This window comes from Sus scrofa, chromosome 14 (genome assembly GCF_054392235.1).
Source record: "Sus scrofa isolate SSC_HxYL_T2T_F1_AM1 chromosome 14, Sscrofa_HxYL_maternal_Yorkshire_Landrace_v2.0, whole genome shotgun sequence".
NCBI classification, from domain to species: Eukaryota; Metazoa; Chordata; class Mammalia; order Artiodactyla; family Suidae; genus Sus; species Sus scrofa.
The window spans coordinates 102,499,738-102,524,074 of NC_139396.1; the positions used below are offsets into that span (position 1 = coordinate 102,499,738).

Genomic DNA, 24,337 nt, shown 5'->3' on the forward strand with positions numbered 1-24,337 from the left:
ATGCCTCTACTGCACCCTAACCCACCCCTAGGGCTGAGCTCTACCTCCAGGAACTGAGCAGGAATCACTACTGGAGCAAGCTTGGGCCGAAAGCTGGGAGCAGATTTTGGCCGGCGGCGTTTCTGCCCCAGCTCATCCAACTTCTGGGAGGTGAGGTCCTCGTCACAGGACTTCTTGGCTGGCAGGTAGGAGGAGTCGCCATCCCCTTCAGGGTAATAGCTGGAAGCAATGCGGACTCTAGCCTTGCGGGGAGGTGAGGCGTGCATGGGCTCCCCAGGGTCCACGTCGGGTGGCGCGGCGCTCGGGGGGCTGGTGGATGGGGAGCTGCCCACCAGAGTGGCCTCTGACTCGGAACTGGTTTCCAGCCTATGCTGGAACTTCATGGAGTCACCCCTTCTGGGTGGTTTAGGGGGAGTCAGAGGTCCTACCCTCTTGGAGGGCTGGGGGGAATGGGCAGGCCCAGGGCCTGGGAGCAGGTAGTCTATTTTGGGGGGCGTCTGGGGGCGTTTGAAAGTGTTAGGGTCAAAGATAGACTTTCTTTGCTTTGGCTTCTTGTAAACAGAGAGCTTCTCGGGCCCTGCCGAGGAGCTGAGCACAGCCTTGGGCCAGGTCCCGCCGCTGTTGGTGTTCTCAGACTCTGCCTTGTCCAGGGCGGACTCTGCCGCCCCACAGGAGCCCACCTCGGTCTCGAAGGGCAGCAGCGGCCGCCTGTTGCGCATGTCCACCGGCCCATAGCCACGCTCCCCAGAGGCATCTGAGCGGAAGGAGCTAAGGCTGCGCTCGGAGGCGCTGGGACAGGCCTGAGGGGAGACAGGGAAGGGTCCCCCAGGGAACGGCTTATGCAGGAAGGAGCTGCTGCCTCCTGGGGGGCCCAACTCCTTCCTGTCCTCCAGCCTGTCGGGGTAGAAGATATCTGTCTGCGTGGAGTTGTTGTGCTGCATCAAGTTCCGCTTATTCTGAGCTTGGACCTCCAGGCCATGTGCTCGGAAGCTCAACAACTTATCAGAGTCTTTGATGTTTTCAAAGATGTTCTGGCCACTCCATGAGGTGCTCTGAGGGAACACCTAAGCAGAGATTGCAGAGTGAGAAAGAGTGTGTGTGAGACCGCAGGGTTTGGAGCTGCCACCGGAAAAACGTCCCCAGAGAAAGAGCAAAGGTCAGAAACAGGCCACACCCACCACAGAGTCAGACAGATGGACAGAAATGCAGGCGTGCACACATAGGCATGCACACCTGGCCAACAGGTGAGGCTTGCTCACAGTCTGACCACTGCGAACCCACAGGAGAGACACAAATTTCCCTTGACTTTGAGCATTTTCTGAAATCATCTGCATTGTGTCCTATTTCTTTAATTATTAAATGTAAATGTAAAAAATTCCTTATTAAAACTGGTATCTTGTAGTACATACAGACAATGGAATATTACTCAGAGATAAAAAAAGAAACAACCTATCGAGCCATTAAAAGACATGCAGGAACCTTAAATGCACAGGACTAAGTGAAAGAAGCCAATCTGAAATGGCTACAGACTAAGTCCAGCTATATGACATTCTGAAAAGGGCAAAACTATGGAGATAGTAAACAGATCAGTGGTTGGAGGAGGAAGGGACAAACAGGTGAAGCCCAAAGGATTTTTAGGGCAGTGAAACTATTCTGTATGATGCTGTAATTGTACATACATATCATTACACATTTGTCTAAACTCGTGGAAGACACAACACCAAGAGTGAATCCTCATATCAACTACAGACTTTAGTTAATACTAATGTATTAACACTGGCTCATCAATAGCAACTAATGTACCCGCTAACACAGGATGTTCATAATAGTGGAATCAGCAAATATGAGTACTCTGTACTAACTCAAATTTTACATAAACCTAAAACCGCTCCCCTAGAAGTCTATTAACTTTAAGATAATTTTAGGAGTTCCCACTGTGGCTCAGCAGATTAAGAACCAGACGAGTATCCATAAGGATGCAGGTTCAATCCCTGGCCTTGTTCAGTGGGTTAAGAATCTGGCGTTGCAGTGAGCTATGGCGTCGTTCACAGATGTGGCTCTGATCTGCGCTGCTGTGGCTGTGGTGTAGGCTAGCAGCTGCAGCTCTGATTTGACCCCTATCCCAGGAATTTCCACATGTTGCAAGCAGGTGCGGGTCTCAAAAGCAAAAAAAATAATTTTAAAAACCCCTCTTCATGAAGTGGATAAGCCTATTTATCCAACTTTTGTATAAAAGTTGATAGAAAAGTACAATGAATGCCCTTAAACCCATTTAGATTCAACAATATTTTGTCAAATTGTCTGTATCTATACTGCAAAACATTTGAAAATGTTACAAATATTATGACATTTCACCTTTAACAGCTTTAGCATGCAATTTCTCCCAAATAAGGCCCCTCTCATATGTAACTCAAGCACCATCATTATAATCAGGAAAAGTAATAATTCCCTAAGATCAATCAAGTATCTAGTCTAGATCCAAGTGTACCCTATTTTCACCAAAATGTCCTTCATAGCTACTTTTTACTTTTTTTTTTAACCAGGATCTAGTCGGGGTTCATGCATACCCTGCACCTGCAAATCAAGACCTTTGCAAGGACCCCAGTGAAGTGGAGAAGTAGCCCTGTCCACCCCACCACTGGCAAGAACAGAGCCCGTGCAGGGCGGGGCCTTACCTTCAGGAGGGAGAGGGTCAGCGAGTCCTGGCAGCTCCGCAGCAGAGACTCACACTCATTCAGAGACTTGTTGTCCAGTGCAATGCCATTGATCTAGGGCCAACAGAGAGCCCATCAGGTCCGCCACCGGTAGAGGGGTTCTGCCCAGCTGCTGACCCACGGTGGGCAGGGGACCTGGTTCTATCAGGTGCCCACATCTGAACTTGGCAAAGGAGAGAAAGCCCCTTTCTGGTAAGGCCCTCAAAGTCCAGCTAAACAACTTCTGAGGCAAATGAGATACACAGCCTTAAAACCACTCCAGTGAAGGGGCTTGTCTGTTTGGGACCAAAATACTACGGGTACCCGGCGGGGACATTCCAGCCTTGCTGCTTCCTGCGTGTGATGCCGGACCAGGGCTCAGAACTCCTTCACACAAGACATAAGGTAGACACATACGCTCCCCAAGGCAGGAAGAGACTAGAAACCAGATCACAGTGTGGGAGGCCAAGCTGGAGTCCTGAATCAAGCATGACATGAAGTATCGTCACTGCTCACGAAGTCACTCAAACCCTTCATATTTGCATCTCCATTCACATCCCTCCTAGACATGTTCCAATCCTATCTTTAATGGCCACACTCATAGGATATAGAAGTTCCCAGGCCAGGGACTGAATCCAAGCCACAGCTGCTACCCACGCCACAGCTGCACTGCAACATCAGATCCATCAACCCACTGCAACGGGCAGGGATCAAACCTGTACCTCCGCAGTGACCCAAGCTGCCGCAGTCAGATCCTTAACCTACCGCGCCACAGTAGGAACTCCTCCAATCCTTTTAAAAGGTGTATGTGCAATAGGTGACCACCTACACTGGGGTGCGTCCATTCCATGGAGTACTACCCAGTTCCAAGAAGGACCACACCTTCCGTATACCCACCCACGTGATGGTGCTCACAGCACAATGGCCAGTGTAAAAGGCCATCCCAAACAGACACACTAGATTCTACCTGTACGACATCCTCCAGATGACAGAATTATAGACCTGGAGAACAAATTAGCTGCCAGGGGTTACGATGGGGCGAGGGGGGGATGTGCAGGATTGTGGGTATTACTAGAAATGGGCAACGGGAGGGAGATCTTTGTGGTGGGAGACAGCTCCGCATCTTTTTTTTTCTACTTAAAATGAAATAAAATGACAGAGAGTGATATGCATACACTGTACCAATGTCTACCTGATTTTAACATCATAGTTATGGTTGTTAACATCTTTGTAGCCATTAGAGGAAATCAGGTGATGGGTACATAGGACCTCACTATACTATCTTTACAACTTTGTTATTATTATTTACTACTATAACTAAATTATAAGTATTTCTGTAATTATTTCAAAATCAATAGCTTTTGAAAAAAATGCTTGTGGGATTTCCCACCATGGAGCAGAGAGTTAAGAATCCAACTGTAGTGATTCGGGTCACCATAGAGGCTTAGGTTCAATCCCTGGCCTGGCACAGTGGGTTAAAGGAGACGGCATTGCCATAGCTGTGGCTCAGATTCAATCCTTAGCCTGGGAATTTCCATATGTCACTGGTGCCATTAAGAAGGAAGAAAGGAAGGAAGAAAGACAGACAGACAAAGAAAGAAAGAGAAATAAAGACAGACAGACAAAGAAAGAAAGAAAGAAATGCTTGCACCCTCATTCATCAATAACCCCCCACCCAAGACTCTACTCTCTGGCACCCTCCTGTGGAAGGACATGGCAATGGCCATGCAGCTCTATCATGAAGGCAAAATGCCCTGACTGTCCATCAGGGGATGGGATCAAAAGCCATTAAGGAACATGCAGTTATTGAAATGACCCAGATGAATCTAAAGATGTGAATATGGCAGAACCTCGGGACACACTGTTAAAAATAAAAAGCAAGGTCAGCAGAAGAAGGGTATATTATGATCACATCTAAGTTTAAAAAGAAAAAAAAGTGGGAGATAGAAGTTTTGAACATTTATGGGAGAAAACAATAAATAGTTAAAAGTAGTTGCCATCGGGGTTAGAATGAGGAGACGGAGAGTCTAGAACTGGAGGAAGAGTTGCCCAGACTTACGGCCACAATCCTGTCTCCCACAGCGAGGGACCCCTCTCTGGCAGCCGGGCTCCCAGGCACCACAGCAGCAGCATACACTCCATTCTCCAAACTGATGCCGCTGTCTGCAAACCACGGAGGTCCTCAGTTAAGCTCTGCCTGGGGCCAGCGGCCTGAGGCCCCCTGGTGGTTTCCTCTTGCACTTGTGAGAAAAACTTATAAAAGGAACATTGGAGACCACAACCTGTCCATCCCAGCACCCTGCTGAGGTCAGACCACCCAGGGACTCAGCGAATCAAACAATCAAAGACCAGCAAGATGACCCAAGACCTAGGTGGCCCCCGTGGAGGAAAGCACACAGGCTGCACTGAAACCACATCAACACCTCAGCTGTGCCTGACAACACACACATCTTTTCTGCACAAGCAGTGGGTGCTCTGCTCACCACCACAGGCCCCTACCTTTCTGCCCACTCAGGTTGATGTGCAGCGGTGTGACCACCTTCCCGCCCAGGGACTTCCTCCGACGCACAACCATGTTGATGGCCCCCTCCCCGTTGAGGAGCGCCTTGATGGCCTGCTTCTTGTCCTTGTTGATGAGGTCCACATCGTTGATTCTCAGCAGCCAGTCATTGACCCTGAGCAGGGGCACAGCCAGGTCACTGCCTGCAGAGGCCCTGGAGCCAGGGGGCCAGCCCCTGCTGCTCGCATTCAGGGAGCTGAACGCCAGAAAGCAGGCACCCCACAAACATGTTCAGGAAGAATTTCTCTTCCAGAAGAATGGAGTGGTTAACCTCACAGATGCTGGAGCCTGGATTCAAATCCTACCCCTCTCCCTGACTAGCCATGGGCCACAGCCCCTCTGGGCCTCAGTGCCCTCATCTGTAAAATGGAGGCAATAATGGCACCCACCTCAAAGGACTGTAAAGACTAATAAATGAACTATATAAAGCTTTAAATTTAGCAAATAGCAGGTGCTTTGTAGGTGCTAATTATTATCATTACTATTTCATTGAATGAGTAGGTCGTGCGTGGTCTAGGCGCTCACACATACCACCTGAGCCCCTTATTACACAGAGAAACAAAAGGCAGCACCTGGTGATGGGAGAAAACTCAGAGACAATTTCGAGTTACAGCATCCTTTAAGAACTCGTTAGCAGTTGAGCCTGCAGGCCTGAGACCCCTCTGAGTCCCCCAGACTCTGGGATGCATTTATTTAACTACCACCTGGACCTTCAGGTCCTCTGCATTAAGGTCAGTGGGAAACTGCCATCTTCCCTCCAGAGCCTGAGGTCCTGTCTACACTTACCGTAATCGGCCGTCAGCTATGCTTCCTTTGTCCACTTTAGTGACAAATATGCCACAGTCCCCTGGCAAACAAGGCTCATTCACACCTTCTGCCATGTCAAACCCAAGTGCCTTCAAGTCAATATCCTCCTGTTTCAAAAGAGCAGCAGCAGCAACAGGTCATGTTATAGCAATGATTAAGAAACATTTGGCTCTTGCACCCTCAAATCACTCACACCAGTGCGGGAACTGTCCCTTCACCCTGACAGGGTACTTGGTCCCCAGGATGAAGCCTCTGAGCAGCTGCAATCCATCCCTTTCCACTGCTACAGACACTCAACCCTGCCAACGCTGCCCTCTGGCCTTCTACGAACTGCCAGCATCCTCCACCATGACACAAGAGTGCAATCTGCTACTACTCAGCTTGGACAAGTGCAGGAAAAGGAAGCATCTGCACCCTGGGAGGAAGAGCTGACCTTCAAGCCAGCAGCCTTGAAACGTGGGGGCACTCCAAGAGGTCCATGCTCTCCTTCCCTCCTCCAAAGTCTTTATGTTGAAGAGAGGTGGGGGGAAAAGATGAGGGCAATTTACCGTATCCCTTTCAAACTCCACAACTTCTGTTTCCCACTCCATGGAGTCTGTGTCAATGGCTGAGTCGTGGGAGCTGTGGGCCATCAGCTGCCGGAACCGGGCCTCCTTTTCCAACTGGGATTCCATCTGCTCCCTGCAAACAGAGAGAGCCATGGCAACAACCCTCTGGGAGGCAAAACATCCCACCCAAGTCACACTTGGCAACAAGGTGTACCACTCCCTGCCCCCTCATACTTCATACTAGCTTCGTAATAAATCCAAGGTCAGGTCAAGGATTCTTGGGCCTCAGTGGGTTTTCGCAGTATTTTTGTTTGTTTTAAGATTAAGAAATTTGCCCCAAGGTTTAATGCAATTCCTATAGAAATGCCAATAAGATTTTCTGTAGGTAGAGACAAGACTATTCTAAAATGTACATGGAAAGGCAAAGGAAATTGGAATAGCTAAATCGACTTTGAAAATGAAGAATAAAATGGAAAGAATCACTCTAATTTCAAGACTTGCTGCAACAGCTACAGAAGTAAAGACTGTGTGGAAATGCCAGGCAGACAGACACACAGATCAACAGAACAGAACAGGGGACCCAGAAATAGCCCCACAAAGTACAAATGTTACAGAAGTAGTTCAGTAGGGAAGGACAGACTTCAACTAATGATGCTGCAGCATATGAACATCATGACAACTTCTAACCTAAACCCTATATGTTATATATACATTAACTCAAGATTTATCACAGATTTAAGTGTATAACAAAACTATAGGAGTTCCCGCTATGGCGCAATGGGTTAAGAATCTGACAGCAGCGAATTGGGTCACTGCGTAGGTGAAGATCACTCCCCAGCCTGGCACAGTGGGTTAAAGGATCTGGCATTGCACAGCTGTGGTGCAGGTCACAGCTATGGCTCAATTCAATCCCTGGCTCATATGGAATTTCCATATGCCATGGGTGCAGTCATAAAATTTAAAAAAATAAAGTTTTTTAAATGTACAACAAAACTATAAAACTTCTAGAAGGGAAGTATAGAGGAAAAATCTTTGCAATCTAGTACTTCATTAAAGGTTCTGGGACATAAGACACTTCATTAAAAGTTTTTTTAAAAATCAGTAAATTAGATGTGATCAAAATAAAAAGCTTTAGCTTTGAAGAGGATTAAAAAAAAGACTCAGAAACCTTGTAATATCCTCCCATAACATCCTTCTTCCTAAAGCCTAGGCCCGGATGACCTTTCTAATTCATCAGCACTGCCCCGTGAGTTCCTGGCACACTCGTGACTCCTCTCGTCTCGTGCACAAGTAGACATGCTCCCAGGGGCACACCTTGTCCTGAGCCATGCTCTCACTAGCCGGCTCTACAATGCAACTCAGCCTGCAGGGAGCCTCCTCCAAGTCTTCTTCCCTGCACTTCATGCCCACTGCCTGTGCCTCACCTCTTACCCACTGGGTTTCTGCAGATGGGAGGCTTCCTGGGCAACAGCAAGGACTCCCTCACCTCACCCCACCAGTCAGAGAACTCAGCACAGAGGAGGTGCATACACAAACATGCTGAACAAGCAAACAAATACTACATAACATTTCTGAGAAGTTACAGGCAACTCCAGCTCAAATAAAGTGCCAAACTTCCTTCTGCTCAAGCTCTGGAGATTCTAGACTTTACCATAATTTAATTCCATCACTTGCTAGACCCAAGGTGGGTCCCTGGATAGTCAGCCACTTTGCCTCTTAACTCCTGGGATTTTCTTTTTTTTTTTTTTTTTTTGTCTTTTCTAGGGCCACACCCTCGCCATATGGAGGTTCCCAGGCTAGGTGTCAAATCGGAGCAACAGCAACGCAGGATCCAAGCCGAATCTGTGACCTACACCACAGCTCACGGCGACACCGGATCCTTAACCCACTGAGCAAGGCCAGGGATAGAACCCGCAACCTCATGGTTCCTAGTCGGATTTGTTAACCACTACGCCACAACAGGAACTGCAACCCCTGGGATTTTCTTTAGGGTGTTCAAGCTCAAGCTCAAGCACTTCTGGGTTTTTATTTGGTAGATGAAGCTATTTGTCTCTGTTAGGAGGTGCTTCTTCCTCTGTTAGGAGGGAAGAAGTGGAAGCTGTCACCCACTTCTCGAAGGCATCACTTGAGTGTGCAAGGCTTGCACACTCACAAGCTTCTCACCATGCTATCAGCTCAGGAAGGTTCACGAATGAACAGAGAGCCACTGCTTCTCAACTACAGAGTCTGGGTATGGGCTGCAGTGATGGCTTTTGGAATCTACCAATTTCTCTTTTTAAATTTTCATCTCTATTTTTATATATATATAATGATTTTTTTTCATTATAGCTGGTTTACAGTGTTCTGTCAATTTTCTACTGTATAGCATGGTGACCCAGCTACACACACGTATAGATTCTTTTTTCTCACATTATCATGCTCCATCATAAGTGACTAGATATAGCTCCCAGTGCCACACAGCAGGATCTCTCATCTCTGTTTTTTTAACACACTGCTAGGGGCCACCACGTTTTAAGTGACACTCCTGGAAGCAATGAGGTAACTGAGGAAAAGCTTTCTGATACCCCACATGGCCCAGGCAGAACAGACTGCAGATTGGTAGTCATAACTGCCTTCAAAAATGATGCACCACTAGGAGTTTCCATCATGGCTCAGCCAGTTAAGAACCCGAGGATACAAGTTTGATCCCTGGCCTTGTTCAGTGGGTTAAGGATCTGGTGCTGCTGTGAGTTGTGGTGTAGTTCGAAGATGAGGATCTAGCATTGCTGTGGCTGTGGTATAGGCCAGCAGCTACAGCTCTGATTTGACGCCTAGCCTGGGAACTTCCATATGCCAAGGCTGAGGCCCTAAAAAGACAAAAACAACAACAAAAATGCTGCATCACAATTTGTCGTCATTCTGTTTGATCGCGTGCTTGTCTCTCTGATGGCCCTGCCTTTGGTCTGTCTTTGTGCTGTGAGCCCCACAGGGCAGGAACCCCATCAGCTTGTGCCTCCTACGGGGTCTGGCCCAAACAGAGCAGGCACTCAGTAAATCCTTCTTGAGCTGGTGAATGAATGCAGGAGGGAGAGAATGAATGAATGAACAATACATGCTTGCCTGTCCCCAGCGGACTGCCTGGGCAGGACCCTTCCTTCGGTGCCTTTGCACACGGTGCCTACGCACCCCCACACACCCACCAAAGGGTGGTGTGCTGGTTTAAGGCTTTCTAATTACCTCTCAACATGGAGACAACACCAGGACACACTTTACAGGTTGACAGAGTAAGACAGAGTGAAGGGACAGATGGTGAGGCCTGCACACGGTGCTGCCTTGCCCAGGGGAGGGGGACACCGTGCTCCCAGGAGCCCACCCCAGCGTACTTGAGCTCCTTAAGCTCCCGGCTGACATCGTTCTTCTGCTTGCGAGTGTCGTCCAGGCTGCGCAGGGCCTCAGCCAGCTCACTCACCGCCCGGTCCCGCTCCCGCCTCAGGTTGTCACAGAGTGTCCTGGCAGAGGGGGCAGAGGGCAAGGTCACTGTAAGAGGCAGGCAACAGAGGAGCCACAGCCTGCAGTGGAGCCAGCAGCCCATGCTCCTAAACACCCCGGGTGCCTGCCTCGCCCCCAGATACAGAGAAGGCATGCTTCTGAGTCTAGAGCCAAGATCAACCAGGCCAATCTCATACAGGGACAGTGGAGACACTGAGGACCTGGAAGAGCAGACACCTCCACAGTTAACTGGAGGCAACAAGCATCCAGTTCTGAGCATTCGGGGTTCATCCCACAGTTTCATCTTCAATGTGCTGTGGTTGATAACCACACCCCCAGCCCCAGCGCACCTGGTAAGGCTCTGTGCTCCAGCACCTACCACATGCCTCATAACTACCCATATGCAGCCTTTTCAAGAGCTGCCTCCCTTACCCCACAGCTTGATTGAGCCCCTACTCAGGCAGAAATCATGCCTCATGCATCCCTGCAGCCTTGAACTCTCTGCAGGCTTAACATCTTTGTACTAATGGATGTGTGGCCCAGGATCAGCTCAGTCAACAGAGAGGAGATGTGGACAGGTGAGCTGGCAACAGGGAAGTCTGTGCTCTATACTACCTCCAGAATTGCATCCTGTCACTGGATGGACTCTGAGGGCTGGTCCCTACTTCTTCATGGCCCCAAATCCCCCCAGTCCTGAACTTTCATCTCCTGATCAGCCCAGGTGGACATAAGTCTCTCCAAACCTCCACAAGGGATTTTTCAGAAGTACGTAACAGAGTTCGTGTCGTGGCTTAGCAGTTAACGAATCCGACTAGTATCCACGAGGATGAGGATTTCATCCCTGGCCTTGCTCAGTGAGTTAAGGATCTGGAGTTGCCATGAGCTGTGGGGTAGGTCACAGACACAGCTCAGATCCTGCATTGCTGTGGCTGTGGTGTAGGCCAGCAGCTGCAGCTCTGGTTCAACCTTAGCCTGGGAACTTCTATATGCTGCAGGTGAGACCCTAAAAAGACAAAAAAAAAAAAAGAAATACTCAACAACCAAGTCCTCACTCTCACCACCACCACCACCACCACAGCCCATCCTGGCTTTACCAGAGGTAAAGGCAAGTCTACACTCCTGGGCTTCCCTTTCCAGGCCCTCACCACCAGCCCTTCAGAAGAGCCCTGTCATCTGCTTCTCCTGGGACTCCCCAAGTGTACACCCCATTCATCCACACCCAGTACCAGTTCTGCCCTGAGTTCACCACACTTCTTTATTCCTGATGACCCCTCAGGCTGCAACACCCATCCCCCTTCTCCACCAGGAAAAATGCCACTCAAGCTTAAGTTCTAGCTCAAATTTGATGCTTTCTGAGAAGACCCTGCTACCTGTCCCCCAGTGTTCTGCACGACCCTGCAGCCCCCAGTGACTGCAGGCCTGGAATTCACTGTTCATGCACCTCCCTCCCCTGCTGCCCTGGGCACCACCCCTCGTAGGCATCACATGCGCCCGGGAGCCTCAGAGGCTGTTTCTCTCCCAGGGTCTCCTTATTCAAGGGACCTAAAATCCTGGCACAGAATAGGAGCCCAATGAACAATGGTTGAAAAAATGCATTTCTGAAATGTCAGTTTCATCAGACGCCCCCCAAGAAAAAAGGCTGGAGTTCCCATTGTGGCTCAGCAGGTTAAGAATCTGACTAGTATCCATGAGAATGCAGGTTCAATTCCTGGCCTTATTTAGTGTGTTAAGGATCTGGTGTTGCCTCAAGCTATGGTGTAGATCACAGAAGTGGCTTGGATTCTGCGTTGCTGTGGCGTAGGCATAGGTCTGCAGCTGTAGCTCTGATTTGACTCCTAGCTTGGATACTTCCATATGCCGCAGGTGCAGCCCTAAAAAAAAAAAAAAAGCCTGGCCCTGTGCCACTTCACAGGGGACTGCACTGTGGACATAGCACCTGCTAGGACATCTGGAGTGAGAAGAAATGGGAAACTGAGACATATTGGGAAATCCTAAAATTCTCACTGAGGCAAGGCTGGGGCATCACCTTTGGTTACCCCCACCTTCCTGGACACATGGCAAAAGACTCTATCCCTCCCACTGACCCAGTACTTCATGGGAAAACCCGAGCCCAGCCCAGCCCCTACCGGATGCTGTCCCGCTCCGCCACGATCTTGTCCCGTTCCTGGAAGGCCCAGTCTCGCCGGCACTTGGCCACATCCGCCTCCTGGAGGGCTTCCTTCAGTTCCTGGCACAGAGCCTTGCACTGCTTTCGAAGGATTTCGGCCTCCTTGTTGGCCCTCCCAGCATCCATTGTCACTGTGTCTTTGATCTGGTGCATGTTAGGGGCAAGGAGAGGGGAGGTTACTGGGCCTTCTGGCCCGGAAGTGCCCCCCAACCCGCCAACCCCCGACTGGTGCAGAAGCTGGGGCTGGACTCACGGGAGATGGAGGGAGACATAGGGATCCCAGGCAGAGCCCATCCTGACATACCCCAGCTGTACCCACCCCACCTCACTCCAATGACTACATGCCCACAGCCACTCTCAGACTCCTAGTGATGCTAAACTAGGGTCTACCCAAACACAGCTCCAAACAGAGCCAGGACCGGAAGCCCAGCCCCTTCTCCGCCATAGTCTCAGAGGCCCAGGTGGAACGCCCCCCAGACCCTGCCCTAGCCGTTACAGGCGTGCATCTTACAGAGAGCCCACCAATCTCCCTAAAGAACTATCATGATAAAACCACTGCGGCGAGGGTGCAACACTAGTCATGATACTCCATGCCTGCTGTATCTGCAATGCGGTTTTCATACTCCAGCATACTGAGTTACAGAAGTCTGAAAACACACCGCTATGTGTGCTGATGAAGTCCTATGTGCCTCAGATCATTTAAAAGGATGAAATCTCAAGGATATACAGGTTATATTCAGATAATCCCTGCCTGAAGTGTTAAGTGCTCCGTAAAAATTTCGTATCAACCTCATGAAGCACTCTTACAGAAAGCTCCCTCTGTGCCTCTATAACCTCAAAAAACATGGGGAATTTGACAAATGACAAGTGAGCGTCCACTGCAGGAGCAATTCCTAGTCTAGCTGAAAGGCTTTCTGAAGAAATGAAATACACACAAGACAAGGCTGCCCCTCTGCCCTGCCCTCTGCCTCCCATGGTTCTTCCCCTCTTGCCCCTTGGCATCATCCTCTACCTCCATGGCCCTTCCTGCCTAACATACTGCTCTGCCTTCTGCCAAACTCAGTTCCTCAAGGAGGTCTAGATGTCAGAAACGCACCTGCATCCAGGGGCAGGAGAAAGCACTGCCAGCCCACGTGACCAAACTGGCCTTCCTATGAGACGGGCTCCGTCAGAGGGGCCTGTCTTGGGAAGCAACCTGGGCCTGGAAGGACCTCTGTGACAGGCAGCAGTGCTCCAAAACTTCCCTGTGGCAGGGACCAACTGTCCAAGACAGTTCCTATGTGCCCCTGAAGCCAGTGAGCCTTCAGTGGACCTCATCAGTGCACAGCCAGAGGCTGGACCTCAACCCATGTAAGGAAAGCCTTGAGGACAAGCCCACTTGGGATGTTGGGAAGCAGGGGAAAAAGCAGCACTGACTTGGCATCCAGAGAGAGGCAAAGACCCTCACAGAACCCCCTGCCCCCCAACGGCCCTTTCTTTGAACAAGATACTTTGGAGAAGATGGTAGAGAGAGGAAAGGGCAGTGGGAGAGAAGAGAGTAAATGAAGAGGAAGGTACAGAGATAAGGAGAAGAATGTAGGAAGCCACAGGTGTCAGAAGGAAAAGAACAACCACTCCAGAGCTGAGCAGAATGAGGACAGTTCTGAAATCAGGAAGCTAGCTTGGCCTGAAAGCCCATCTCAGCTGACCCCCCAAGAAGCAGCTGCTGGAGAGGAGAGGGATCAATCCTCAGGGGTTTTGCAGGTTCTGGGGAGACAAGATCCTTCCACCCACACCTCAGGCCAGGATGGCCCAGGCTACAGGCCAGGTAGGGAGTGGTCTTGTCCTAGAAGTCAGATAAACTCAAGGAGCTGAGGGTTTCAGTTCTACAAGTTGCAGGGGTTGGGGTGGAGGCAGGGCCCTCCTCTCCAGCCTGCTGACTGGGCTCAGTGCCCAGAAAAGATTCCTGCCTCAGCTGACAGGCCAACCTGACATGCGGCCAATGCCCCCTGTGAAGGCCCGGGAACTGGGCTCCAGGACGGAAGGCACGCATAAGCCCTAGGAGGGGGTGACACATGCCACCAGATGCTGGCACCACAGGGAATTTGGGGGTCTTCCTCAATCCTACAAAGAGCACGGTTAACCTCTACAATCTCAAAACCTCTCCAAAGTGGCCACTGTTCTATCACAGACTCACCTCCCATAAGTTACCACATTGTTCTTGACTTTTTAGTTTAGTGCCTGACTCTGTCATTTTTAATGTTTTCTTCATCATTTTGTGTTCCTTATTTGGTATCAATATTTTCCCCAACAAGTAAGCTCTCAGGTTCCAAAATATGAAAATGAGGTGATTGTTTCTCCAGGACAATTACCAAGTTCTAACACATTAAATTTACTTGCTGAATTTTTCTTCACTATGGCTTCTTAAAAATTTCATCAAAGTAAATATTCTTTTTCACGATGGCTTTCACCTTGATAGTTTGAAGAAGTCTCATTCCCTTTTTATCAGGCAGTCACGATTTGGCCCATTTTTGCCTACAAACAATGTGCTAGGGTTCACCCTAATCCTAACAGGGTAGAAAGATTCAGATGGCATAATAAAATCCTGATAATAGAGACTCAACCCATTCCTGCTTTATGCAGCTACTATTCTAAGAGTGTTTTCAATGTTAAATCATGTGATCATCACAAGCATCCTGTGATACAGATGCTATCATCATTTCCATTTTGTAGAGAAGGAAACCAAGGCCCAGAGAGCTAGGAGAGGTGAGAGGCAACCTGGCTGAGGAGGCCCACTCTCCAAGCACAGCCCAGCACTGCCTGGGCACAAGGAGCCATCACTATCCACAGAGAGGTTCAGAATGCCCCCTGAGCCTCAGCCTTGCCTCACATTTGGTCCAGAGGGCTCTGGCTACAACAATCCATGCCTACACTGTCCCTTACCAAGCTGCCTGACCTTTAGCACCTATTTCTCACTTCTCACAGGCCCATTTCAAAGCCTGCATTATAACTGACCTGCACAGAAAAGCAGAATGGAGAGGTATGAGCAGAGAACCATTCCAATGGAAAAATGTCTGCAATCATCAAGCTCAGCAGCTCTGAACAGAGCCACAACACCAACCAATGGGACAGGCAATTTCCAACGGGGGAGTCCATAGGCCTGTCCAAGCCCCAGCAGGGCATACCTGGTCCTAGGAGCAAGGAGCATCAGCAATGAGGCCTATGTGGCCAGTAGGGAAGATGAGGAGAATCCACACTGACCACTCTGGAGTCAAGCTGGGTGGCTCAATTCCAATGCTACTGAGCCCCACCCTCTAACCCTGGGGGCATGTCCCCCAAGGAGCAAGGCTTGAGAAGGACCTTGGGCTCGGCCCAATAGAACATCTTTCCAGCAAGAGCCCAGGCCACCCCTGTAAAGAGCAGAGTCCTCAGATGTTGGGGGTGGGGAATACTGAGTGTGGACTTTCAGACTCACAAGGCCAAAGGTATCTATGGCTTTGGGAACTTGGCCTTGGGATCTTGCTTCTTAATGAGCAAGCCCTTAAGCTGACTTCCAGCCTAAGACTGAGCTGAGTGTGCACCATCCCATTTTCTCTTTACACTGCCAGCTCCAGACAACCGGGACCATAGCTGGACCTCGTCTATACCCCCTGCAGCCCAACTAAGCTAGGCACCCAGTGCGAGCCCAGCAGTCAGGCGGGCAGTGTTTGATAACCCAGCCAGAGGCAGGCAAAAGCTAGAAGCCATCACTCCCTGCAAGTGCAAACACCGTGTGCACCCCACCCTTCCTCCCTCCCTGCTTTCCCACCTGTCGCAGTGCCTCCATCTCCTCGCTGGCTGCCTTTTTCTCAGACGTGCTGCTCTTAAGTTTGGACTCAGCCAACTCCACCTCGGTCTGCAGCTTGTCCAGCTCAGAGATGACCTGGTCACGCTCACTCATGATGAGCTTGTACTCGCTGTACACTGCATCCCTCTCCTCCTTGTATTTCTCAGACTCCTTGGCGGTTTTCGCCTGTGTGGTCCTCAGCTCTGTCAGCTCCGACTGCAGCAGCTCCATCTCCCACTGCAGGTCCTTGTTCTGGGCCGTGGCCTTGTTCAGCTCGTGGTGGATGGCCTCAAACCTGGGGGAGGGGGCAGCCAGGATGTGGAGGGGGTGGGGACTTGCCCAGCCAGCTCTGCAGCACTGGACAGTCAAGCGTGAAGTTTCAAGTGAGGTCATTCTCCACCCCCTCTCAAGACAGAAAAGTCATAGAGGACCAGTGCCCCTGGACCTGGAATTTTTCTCAGCCTTTTACAAATACCGGAAGTTGAACTGAGGACTTCATGCCCTCTGCTCTACTAGAAATAACACTGTTACTTCTTCCATGGTAAAGCTACATTATTTTAAAAAAACAAAAACAATGCCAGAATCACAGCCTATGAAAGACAAAAGTAGCCTGAATAACTGCTGTCTGGCCATCTCGCTTTACAAATACAGATGATAAGGCCTTGAGACATGACTGGCCCAAAGTCACCAGGTTAGTGTTAGGGGACAGCCTGGTCCTTCTAGGTCAGGAATCTTCCACACAGGCAGCCCTGCAGATTTAGAGCTCTAGAGTAGCACTTCTGAACGTGGGTTCCTCAGAACACCAATCTTGCACAGCGCTCCCTTTAAAAAGCGTGCTCGCTAATGACTAATGTTTGGAAAACACTGCATTCTGTCTCCTCTTGGGATAGTCTAGAGCACAGAACAGTAAGGGTTCTGAGAAGTCCTGCATTGCAGACACGTGTTAGTATGTAACCCACAAATCCTCAAACTCAATTATAGCCAGACAGCACTTTGTACACAAACCTGATAAGCACCCAGAGAACACATATTTCACAGGAATGTACCTTAAGAAACACTGTGTGAAGGCAGGGATCACATCCCGACAGGTATCTACCTTAATAAAAAGTCAAATTTTAAAGGAATTTATGCCTGGGACAATCAACTTTTCTATCTGCAAGGTGGACTGGAGAAACGGTTGCGTGGAGGCCTCAGAAAGAGGATGGTCAGAACACACCAGAATTGTTCAGATGAAAGAAAGGAGCACAATTCCCAGGACATACTAAGTGTCAACAAAATGTTTCCTGGAGTTCCCGTTGTGACTCAGCAGGTTACGAATTGGACTAGTATCCATGAGGATGCGGGTTTAATCCCTGGCCTTGCTCAGTGGGTTAAGGATCCGGTGTTACTGTGAGCTGTGGTGTAGGTTGCAGATGCAGCTCAGATCTGGGTTTGCTATGGCTGTGGCGTAGGCCGGCAGATGCAGCTTCAATTTAACCCCTTCCCTGGAAACTTCCATATGCTGCAGGTGCAGCCCTAAAACGCAAAAAAGGAAAAAAAGAAAATGTTTCCTGAAAAAACAAAGTTTACCAAAGGAGAAAGGGGGGTGGGAGGAGGGATCAATGAGGAGTTCGGGATTACCATATATGTACCACTATACGTAAACAGATAATCAACAAAGACCAGTAGAGCGCAGGGAACTATGCTCAATATTTTGTCATCAATTATAAGGGAAAAAAATCAAAAAGAGTATGTATATGTGTGTATGTGTGTGTGTGTATAGCTGAATCACTGTGCTGTATACTTGAAACCAACATAATACTGAAAATCAACTTCAATTCCAAAAAATAAACAGACTGGAGGCTATAACGATTATGTTTGCCAGGAGAGAAATGAAAAATAAAAAAGAGGGGCGTTCCCTAGCAATTCAGCAGGTGAAGTACCTGGTGTTGTCACTGCAGTGGTTTGGGGTGCTGCTGTGGCTCAGGTTTGATTCCTGGCCTGGGAACTTCCACATCCCATGGGCGTGGCCAAAAAATAAAAACAGAGAAAAAGCAAGCAAGCAAGCAAATGCTTCCTAGAGATAGGTCATTTTTTTACTGAAAAAGCTCAACTGCTTGTGCTCTTTTCACCCCCAGAAAGTGGCTGGGAGCCTTGCAGATAACCCACAAGCCCACAAAGGACAGCAGCCCCTGGCAGAGAAGATGCATTTGGTCTCTGGCCGTGCTCCAAGAGCTAGAGACAGGCCAGCCCTGACCCTTGCCACCATGGTCCCTACCTCCGCAGGGAGAGGGCACACTGGTGCTGCAGCTGGATGGCCGTGTCCCTCTGCTGGGTCAGCATCTCCGTCTGCTTCAGCAGGCGCTGGTTCTCCTCCTCCAGCTGCTCCAGACGGCTCAGGTCCGAGTTGTGAATGGCAACTTTCTCACTGTACCTCTTCCGCAGGGCGTCATAGTCCTTCTTCACCACCTCCAGCTTGTCCATGGCCGTGTCATACAGCTTGTTGAGAATTTCTGACGACCCGTTGTGCTTCAACACCTGGAGAGCAGAGAACGTTTCCTGAGGGTCTGAGGGCAGGAGGAATGACAAACTCACCCCTGGTCTGGGGGAAGAATTGCTGACAAGGGTGGGGAGGTCACATCCTCTGGCTTTCAAGAGCCTCCTGGTCAATTCCACAGCCCTGCAGTCACACTGAGTCGGTTCATTGTCTCACATATGTCTCTTAGTGGGGTGCAGGAAACAGTATAGCAGCCCTGCTTGCAAGCTAACCCTTGGCTGGCATCTGGGAACGTAAATGGTAAGCAGTTCCCTGCACTGATACAAATCTTCCCTGAGTGACAAGAGGGGTGCCCCACACCTGGACTCTCAGGCTGAGTACTTGCTTTCCTCTGGGAGTCTGGAACTCCACAGCTTGCTAAGCCCCTAGTATAAACACCAGGCAGGAATGTCTTGTGGGCTTCCCTGGCAACACTTCACCCATGCTGTCACCAACCCCCTGCAACTGCACAGCAGGAGGACTCTTGGAACCCAGTGCCTGGTTTCCTCTGGACTTCGCCCCATGCACCTCCTCCCTTTGCTGATTTTGCTTTGTGTCCTTTTGCTGAATAAATTTTAGCTGTATGATTATATGCTGAGTCTCGTGAATTCTAGCAAATCATCGAACCTGGGGGTGATGCTAAGGAGCCACAACATAGGTACCTAATGTGTTTTAGCCCTGCTCTAGGTGCCAGTGATGCTGAACAGACACAATGACTATGGTTGGTGAACCTCTTACTCTGATGGGATGATAAAAACTCACACACAGATGGAGATAGGTAGATAGACCAAATAAAATAACTTCAGAGCACAAAAGGGCTGTCAAGCAAATAAAAATAAAATAGGATGAGCTGGAGAAAGACTTTTTTACTTTTCGGCCACGCTTGCAGCATGGGAAGCTCCCAGGCCAGGAATCAATCCTGTGCCACAGCAGTGACTTGATCCAGTGCAACACTGGATCCTTAACCCACTGAGCCACACAAGAACTCCAGAGACTTTCGAGCCGCAGAGTAGAAGGTCATGAGAGAGGCTATAACCCAAGGAGGCCTCTCAGTAAGAGAGTGACTTCTGAGCTTGGGTGCAAATTAGGAGCAGCAGCCAAGAGCACATCTGGCAGAGGACAAGCAAGTGCAAAGGCCCTGAGGCAGGAATCACCGGTCATGTTCTAGGCACAAACACAAAAGCAGCACCAAGTGACTGGAGCCCCATGAACAAGGAGGAGTGGGTTCAAAAAAAAAAAAAAAAAAAAAAGGCCAGAGAACTGGACGCAGCTTCAAAGCTCACAGCAAAGACTATATCCCAAGTGAAATGAGAACCGTTGAGAGGGTTTTGAGCAAAAGAGCATTCTACTCTGATCTGCAGGTACTAACAATGACTCAAAGTGCCGCTCTAGAAAATAAAATACAAGATAAGCTAAGCGGTTGTCGGGGGCCTGCTGACTTCTGCTCAGGACCTCAGGGGATCAGGGCCCTTGGCTAGGTCCCTCCACAGCCACATCTCTAGGTTTGTTTCCTTATTCCTCCAAAGGTAGGACTGAGCCAAAAAAGCTTGCTTAACTCTTCCAGCTCCAACAGTCCAGGAATCACCAGGCTCATCTAGCTCATGGGCCCCAAGTCACCAGAGAACCTAGAACTACTGAGATTCCCTTCAGAGGAAGGGTTAGCCCTCAATAAATATGATTAATAAGAAGGCGCTAACTCCCAAGTCAGACTCTTTCAGAGACAAGGAAAGTTAAGTCCATTCCTCTAAACATTAGCTCTGAGGAAGACGGAGAAAAAAGGCATCTCATCAATCAACTCTTTCAGGGCATTTAGCCCTTTTTCCTTTTTTCTTTCCTTTTTCTTTTTTCACATTAAAACCCTCTCCTTCCAATGAAATCTTACAAGGACATCAACATACAAAACTCATTTTATTTTTTTACTTTTTTGCTTTTTAGGGCACACTTTCGGCTTATGGAGATTCCCAGGCCAGGGGTCGAATTGAAGCTACAGCTGCCAGCCTATGCCATAGCCATAGCAACACTAGATCCAAGCCGCATCTGTGCTCTACACCACAGCTCACAGCAAAACCAGATCCTTAACCCACTGAACCAGGCCAGGGATTGAACCCGAACCTCATGGTTCCTAGTCGAATTTGTTTCCGCTGCACCACAACAGGAACTCCCAAAATTCATTTTAAAAAATGGTACACTGCTTCCTCCGGTGTTTAAAATCTTCCCTGTTTTATGAAAATGCTTCACTGCTGCAAATCTTGACTGCACACTAAGAAAACAAGTCAGAAAGCCACCAACTAAGTCCCAGCCTATCATTTTAAAGTCTTCTTAACATACAACGGAACATCTTCAAACATACAGCAGAGCATAGCAAATAAAGTAGCAGAATTTTAAGTACCCACCACTCAGCTTTCACCTTAACAGTCATTCTTTGGATTTGTGGGGGATGGGTTCTGGGACCCCCCCCCTCAGATACCAACATTCACGAATGCTCTGATCCCTCATACAATAATGCTACATACGACCTTCACACATCATCCCATACACTTCAAATCATCTCTACTTAGAATACCTAACCCAACGTAAATGCTATGTAATTAGTTACCTACAAGGCAAATTCAAGGTTTGCTTTTTGAAACTTTCCAGAATTTTTTTTTTCACCAATCTCCAACTGGTTGACTCCTCAGATGCGGAACCCACTGACACAGGGGACCAACTCTATCTTGTCACATATCTCAAACTGCTTTCTAAAGATATAAAATATTACAAATGTTTAGCTAAAGCCCCCAATACACCCTTCTCTTAACCAGTCGCCCTCTTCCCCTCCAGAATTAACCGCTCCCCTAAAATTGTGTCAACCATCACCAGGCACAATATTTTACTTATACTATTTATGTAACTGTGAAATTTCCTAACAGCATTCGATGTGCTTCCTTCTAGTCAATGCTGCTTTTAGGGTTTAGTCAGTGGATCAGGTAGTATTTCACTGTAGGAGTACATCACACGTTCCTGTTCTGATGAGTGGATGTCTGCATCAACTCCATTTTCTTGCTGTTATAAATGACACTACCGTGAACACTGCATATGTCTCCTCTCTGACACCTGTAAGCTTTCCTCTATAGGGTGGACACCTACAAGTAGAGCTAAAGGTCAGAATATGGAGTTTTCCCTGCCATCTGGACAATGCCAAGTTGCTCTCCTAGGGTGGCTATCCCAATTTACATCCCAGCAGTGAGCAGGAGTACTCAGAATTACTGCTGTCAATGAGCGCATCCTCACCCAGATTTCATAGGTCAGATTTCCCTTTTAAATGTTAACTGTGATAAAATACACACACCCCAAAATGTCTTAACCAGTTTTAACCTTGAGGTACACATTTCAGTAGTGTTATATATATTCACATTGGGGTTTTTTTTTGTTTTTTGGGGGGAGGGGTTTGTTTTGCTTTGTGTAGGGCTGCACTTGCCGCATAAGGAAGTTCCTAGGCTAGGGGGTCAAATCGGATCTACAGCTGCTGGCCTACACCACGGTCACAGCAATGCCAGATCTGAGCCATGTCTCCGACCCACACCACAGCTCATAGCAACACCAGATCCTTAACCCTCCGAGCGAGACCAGGGTTTGAACCCGCAACCTCATGGTTCCCAGTCGGATTTGTTTCTGCTGCACCACAACGGGAATTCCTGTTTGATGTTTTTATTATATATATATATATATATATATACATACACACACACACACATACACATACATTCATATTGTTGTGTGACCAATCTCCAGAACTTTTTCATCTTGCAGAACTGAAACTCTGTCCCCCTTAACCAACAACCCCCTGTTCCCCCTCTGCCCAGCCTGACAACCACCCTTCTAACTTACGGTTCTATGAATCTGACTACCCTAGAGGTACATACCGTATTTATAAATGGAATCATACAGTATTTATCTTTTTGTGATGTGACTAACATTTCATTTAGCAAAATGTTCCAAGTTGTACTCCTGGTTGCAGTTATGTGACAGAATTTCCTTTTTGTTTTATTTGTGTGTCGTGGGGGATTGGTTTGGAGTTTTTTGGCTGTGTCTATGGCACGCACAAGTTCTTGGGATAGAACCTGAGCCACAGCAGCCACCCAGGTCACAATAGTGACAACACAGGATCCTTAACCTGCTGAGCCACCAGGGAACGCCTTCCTTTTAAAGACGAATATTATTCCATTGTACACATGCACTGCATTTTATTTACCCATTCATTCGTCAGAAGACATGTGGATTGTTTCCACCTCTTGGCAACTGAGAAACAATCAGATTTCTTTTTTAGGCCAGTCTCATGAATTAAAAAATAAGATTTTCATTGCCAGTCTCATGAATTAAAAAATAAGATTTTTTTTTTTTAAACTTGCTTTCTGGTTACTAGAATGACAGAGCAAATCTCTTTACATTTACTGACTGTACACATTTCCTTCTGTGAACTGCCTGTCACATCCTTTGATTTTCCTTCCCTCCTTCCTTCCCCACTTGCCCTTCTTTCCCTCCCTCTCCTTCTCTCTTCCTTCCTTTCTGTAGGACTGATTTTTAAATTCCCAGGACTAATTCTTTTCTAGTTATATTCATTACAAATATCTTCTCCCAATATGTGACTTTTATATTTTCTTGGGGTGTAACTTGTTACTAAAATTTTAATTTTAATATGGTACAATCTATTAATCATTTCCTTTATGATCTGTGCTTTAGCTGTTTAAGAAATTCTTTCCTTCTGAGAAATATTTTATATCTTAGAATTGTGTTAACATGGATATGAAATACAAATCCATCAAGTTATATAATTTAGATTTGAATATTCTATTTTGTGTAAGTCATGTATCAGTAAACATGAAAAATATCCATAAATGGAGTTCCCATCATGGTGCAGCAGAAACAAATTCGACTAGGAACCATGAGGTTGCGGTTCAATCCCTGGCCTCACTCAGTGGGTTAAAGATCTGGCATTGCTGTGAGCTGTGGTGTAGGTCACAGATGCAGCTCGGATCTGGCATTGCTGTGGCTCTGGCGTAAGCCGGCGGCTACAGCTCAGATTCTACCCCAAGCCTGGGAACCTCCATATAACAAGGGGTGCGGCCCTTAAAAGACAAAAAAAAAAAAAAAAAAGAAAAAAAAAAAGAAAAATATCCATAGAGAAAAAAAATTAATGCAATGAAGCACCAAAAAGAAAAGAAAATCTTTCCTTCCTATCTTGAGATCATAAAATACTCTCATTAGTTTTTCCAAAAAACAATTTTACTTTTCACATTTAAATCTGAAAACTATTTGGAATATAGTTTTGTGTATGATGCGTGATGGAGATACAGCATAATTTTTTTCCATAAATCACTAGACAAAGGAGAACTAAATAAAGAACCAAGAAGCAAGTGAAGGACAAACTGAGGACCTCCTGGATTTGTCCAGGTGCAGACAACGAGAACTGGAGAACACCAAGGATATCAGCTGGCACACTGCCGGCTACTGAGAGGTAAGAAGGGCATCCCACAAGGACATGCCCACACATGCCAAGGACACAGCCATGGAGAGTACTCCTGACTTCAGGGTCAATAGGTGCCTTCTAGCCACATCTGGAAAAGATCTCACTTCTAGACCAGATTGCCCTGAGGGGTGGCCAGTACCTCAAACATTTCAATTTTAAAAATCACTCCAGGAGTTCCTGTCGTGGCGCAGTGGTTAACGAATCCGACTAGGAACCATGAGGTCGCGGGTTCGGTCCCTACCTTTGCTCAGTGGGTTAACGATCCGGC

The 24,337-nt window shown here is 48.0% G+C and overlaps 1 protein-coding gene across 7 annotated transcripts in view; it reads right to left on the bottom strand.

Moving 5' to 3' along the window:
• Positions 1–24,337, bottom strand: part of DLG5 (discs large MAGUK scaffold protein 5) — a 127,828-nt gene that overhangs the window by 26,688 nt on the left and 76,803 nt on the right. For all 7 annotated transcript variants that reach the window (XM_084994172.1, XM_084994171.1, XM_084994173.1 and 4 more), the window contains 10 exons: positions 18,306–18,565; positions 16,031–16,343; positions 12,203–12,387; positions 9,971–10,096; positions 6,609–6,741; positions 6,040–6,167; positions 5,193–5,368; positions 4,753–4,856; positions 2,676–2,768; positions 45–1,064 (listed from right to left, as the gene is read on the bottom strand). In XM_084994172.1, the coding sequence (XP_084850298.1) occupies positions 45–1,064; positions 2,676–2,768; positions 4,753–4,856; positions 5,193–5,368; positions 6,040–6,167; positions 6,609–6,741; positions 9,971–10,096; positions 12,203–12,387; positions 16,031–16,343; positions 18,306–18,565 (2,538 nt within the window). The remainder of the gene's footprint in view (positions 1–44; positions 1,065–2,675; positions 2,769–4,752; positions 4,857–5,192; positions 5,369–6,039; positions 6,168–6,608; positions 6,742–9,970; positions 10,097–12,202; positions 12,388–16,030; positions 16,344–18,305; positions 18,566–24,337) is intronic.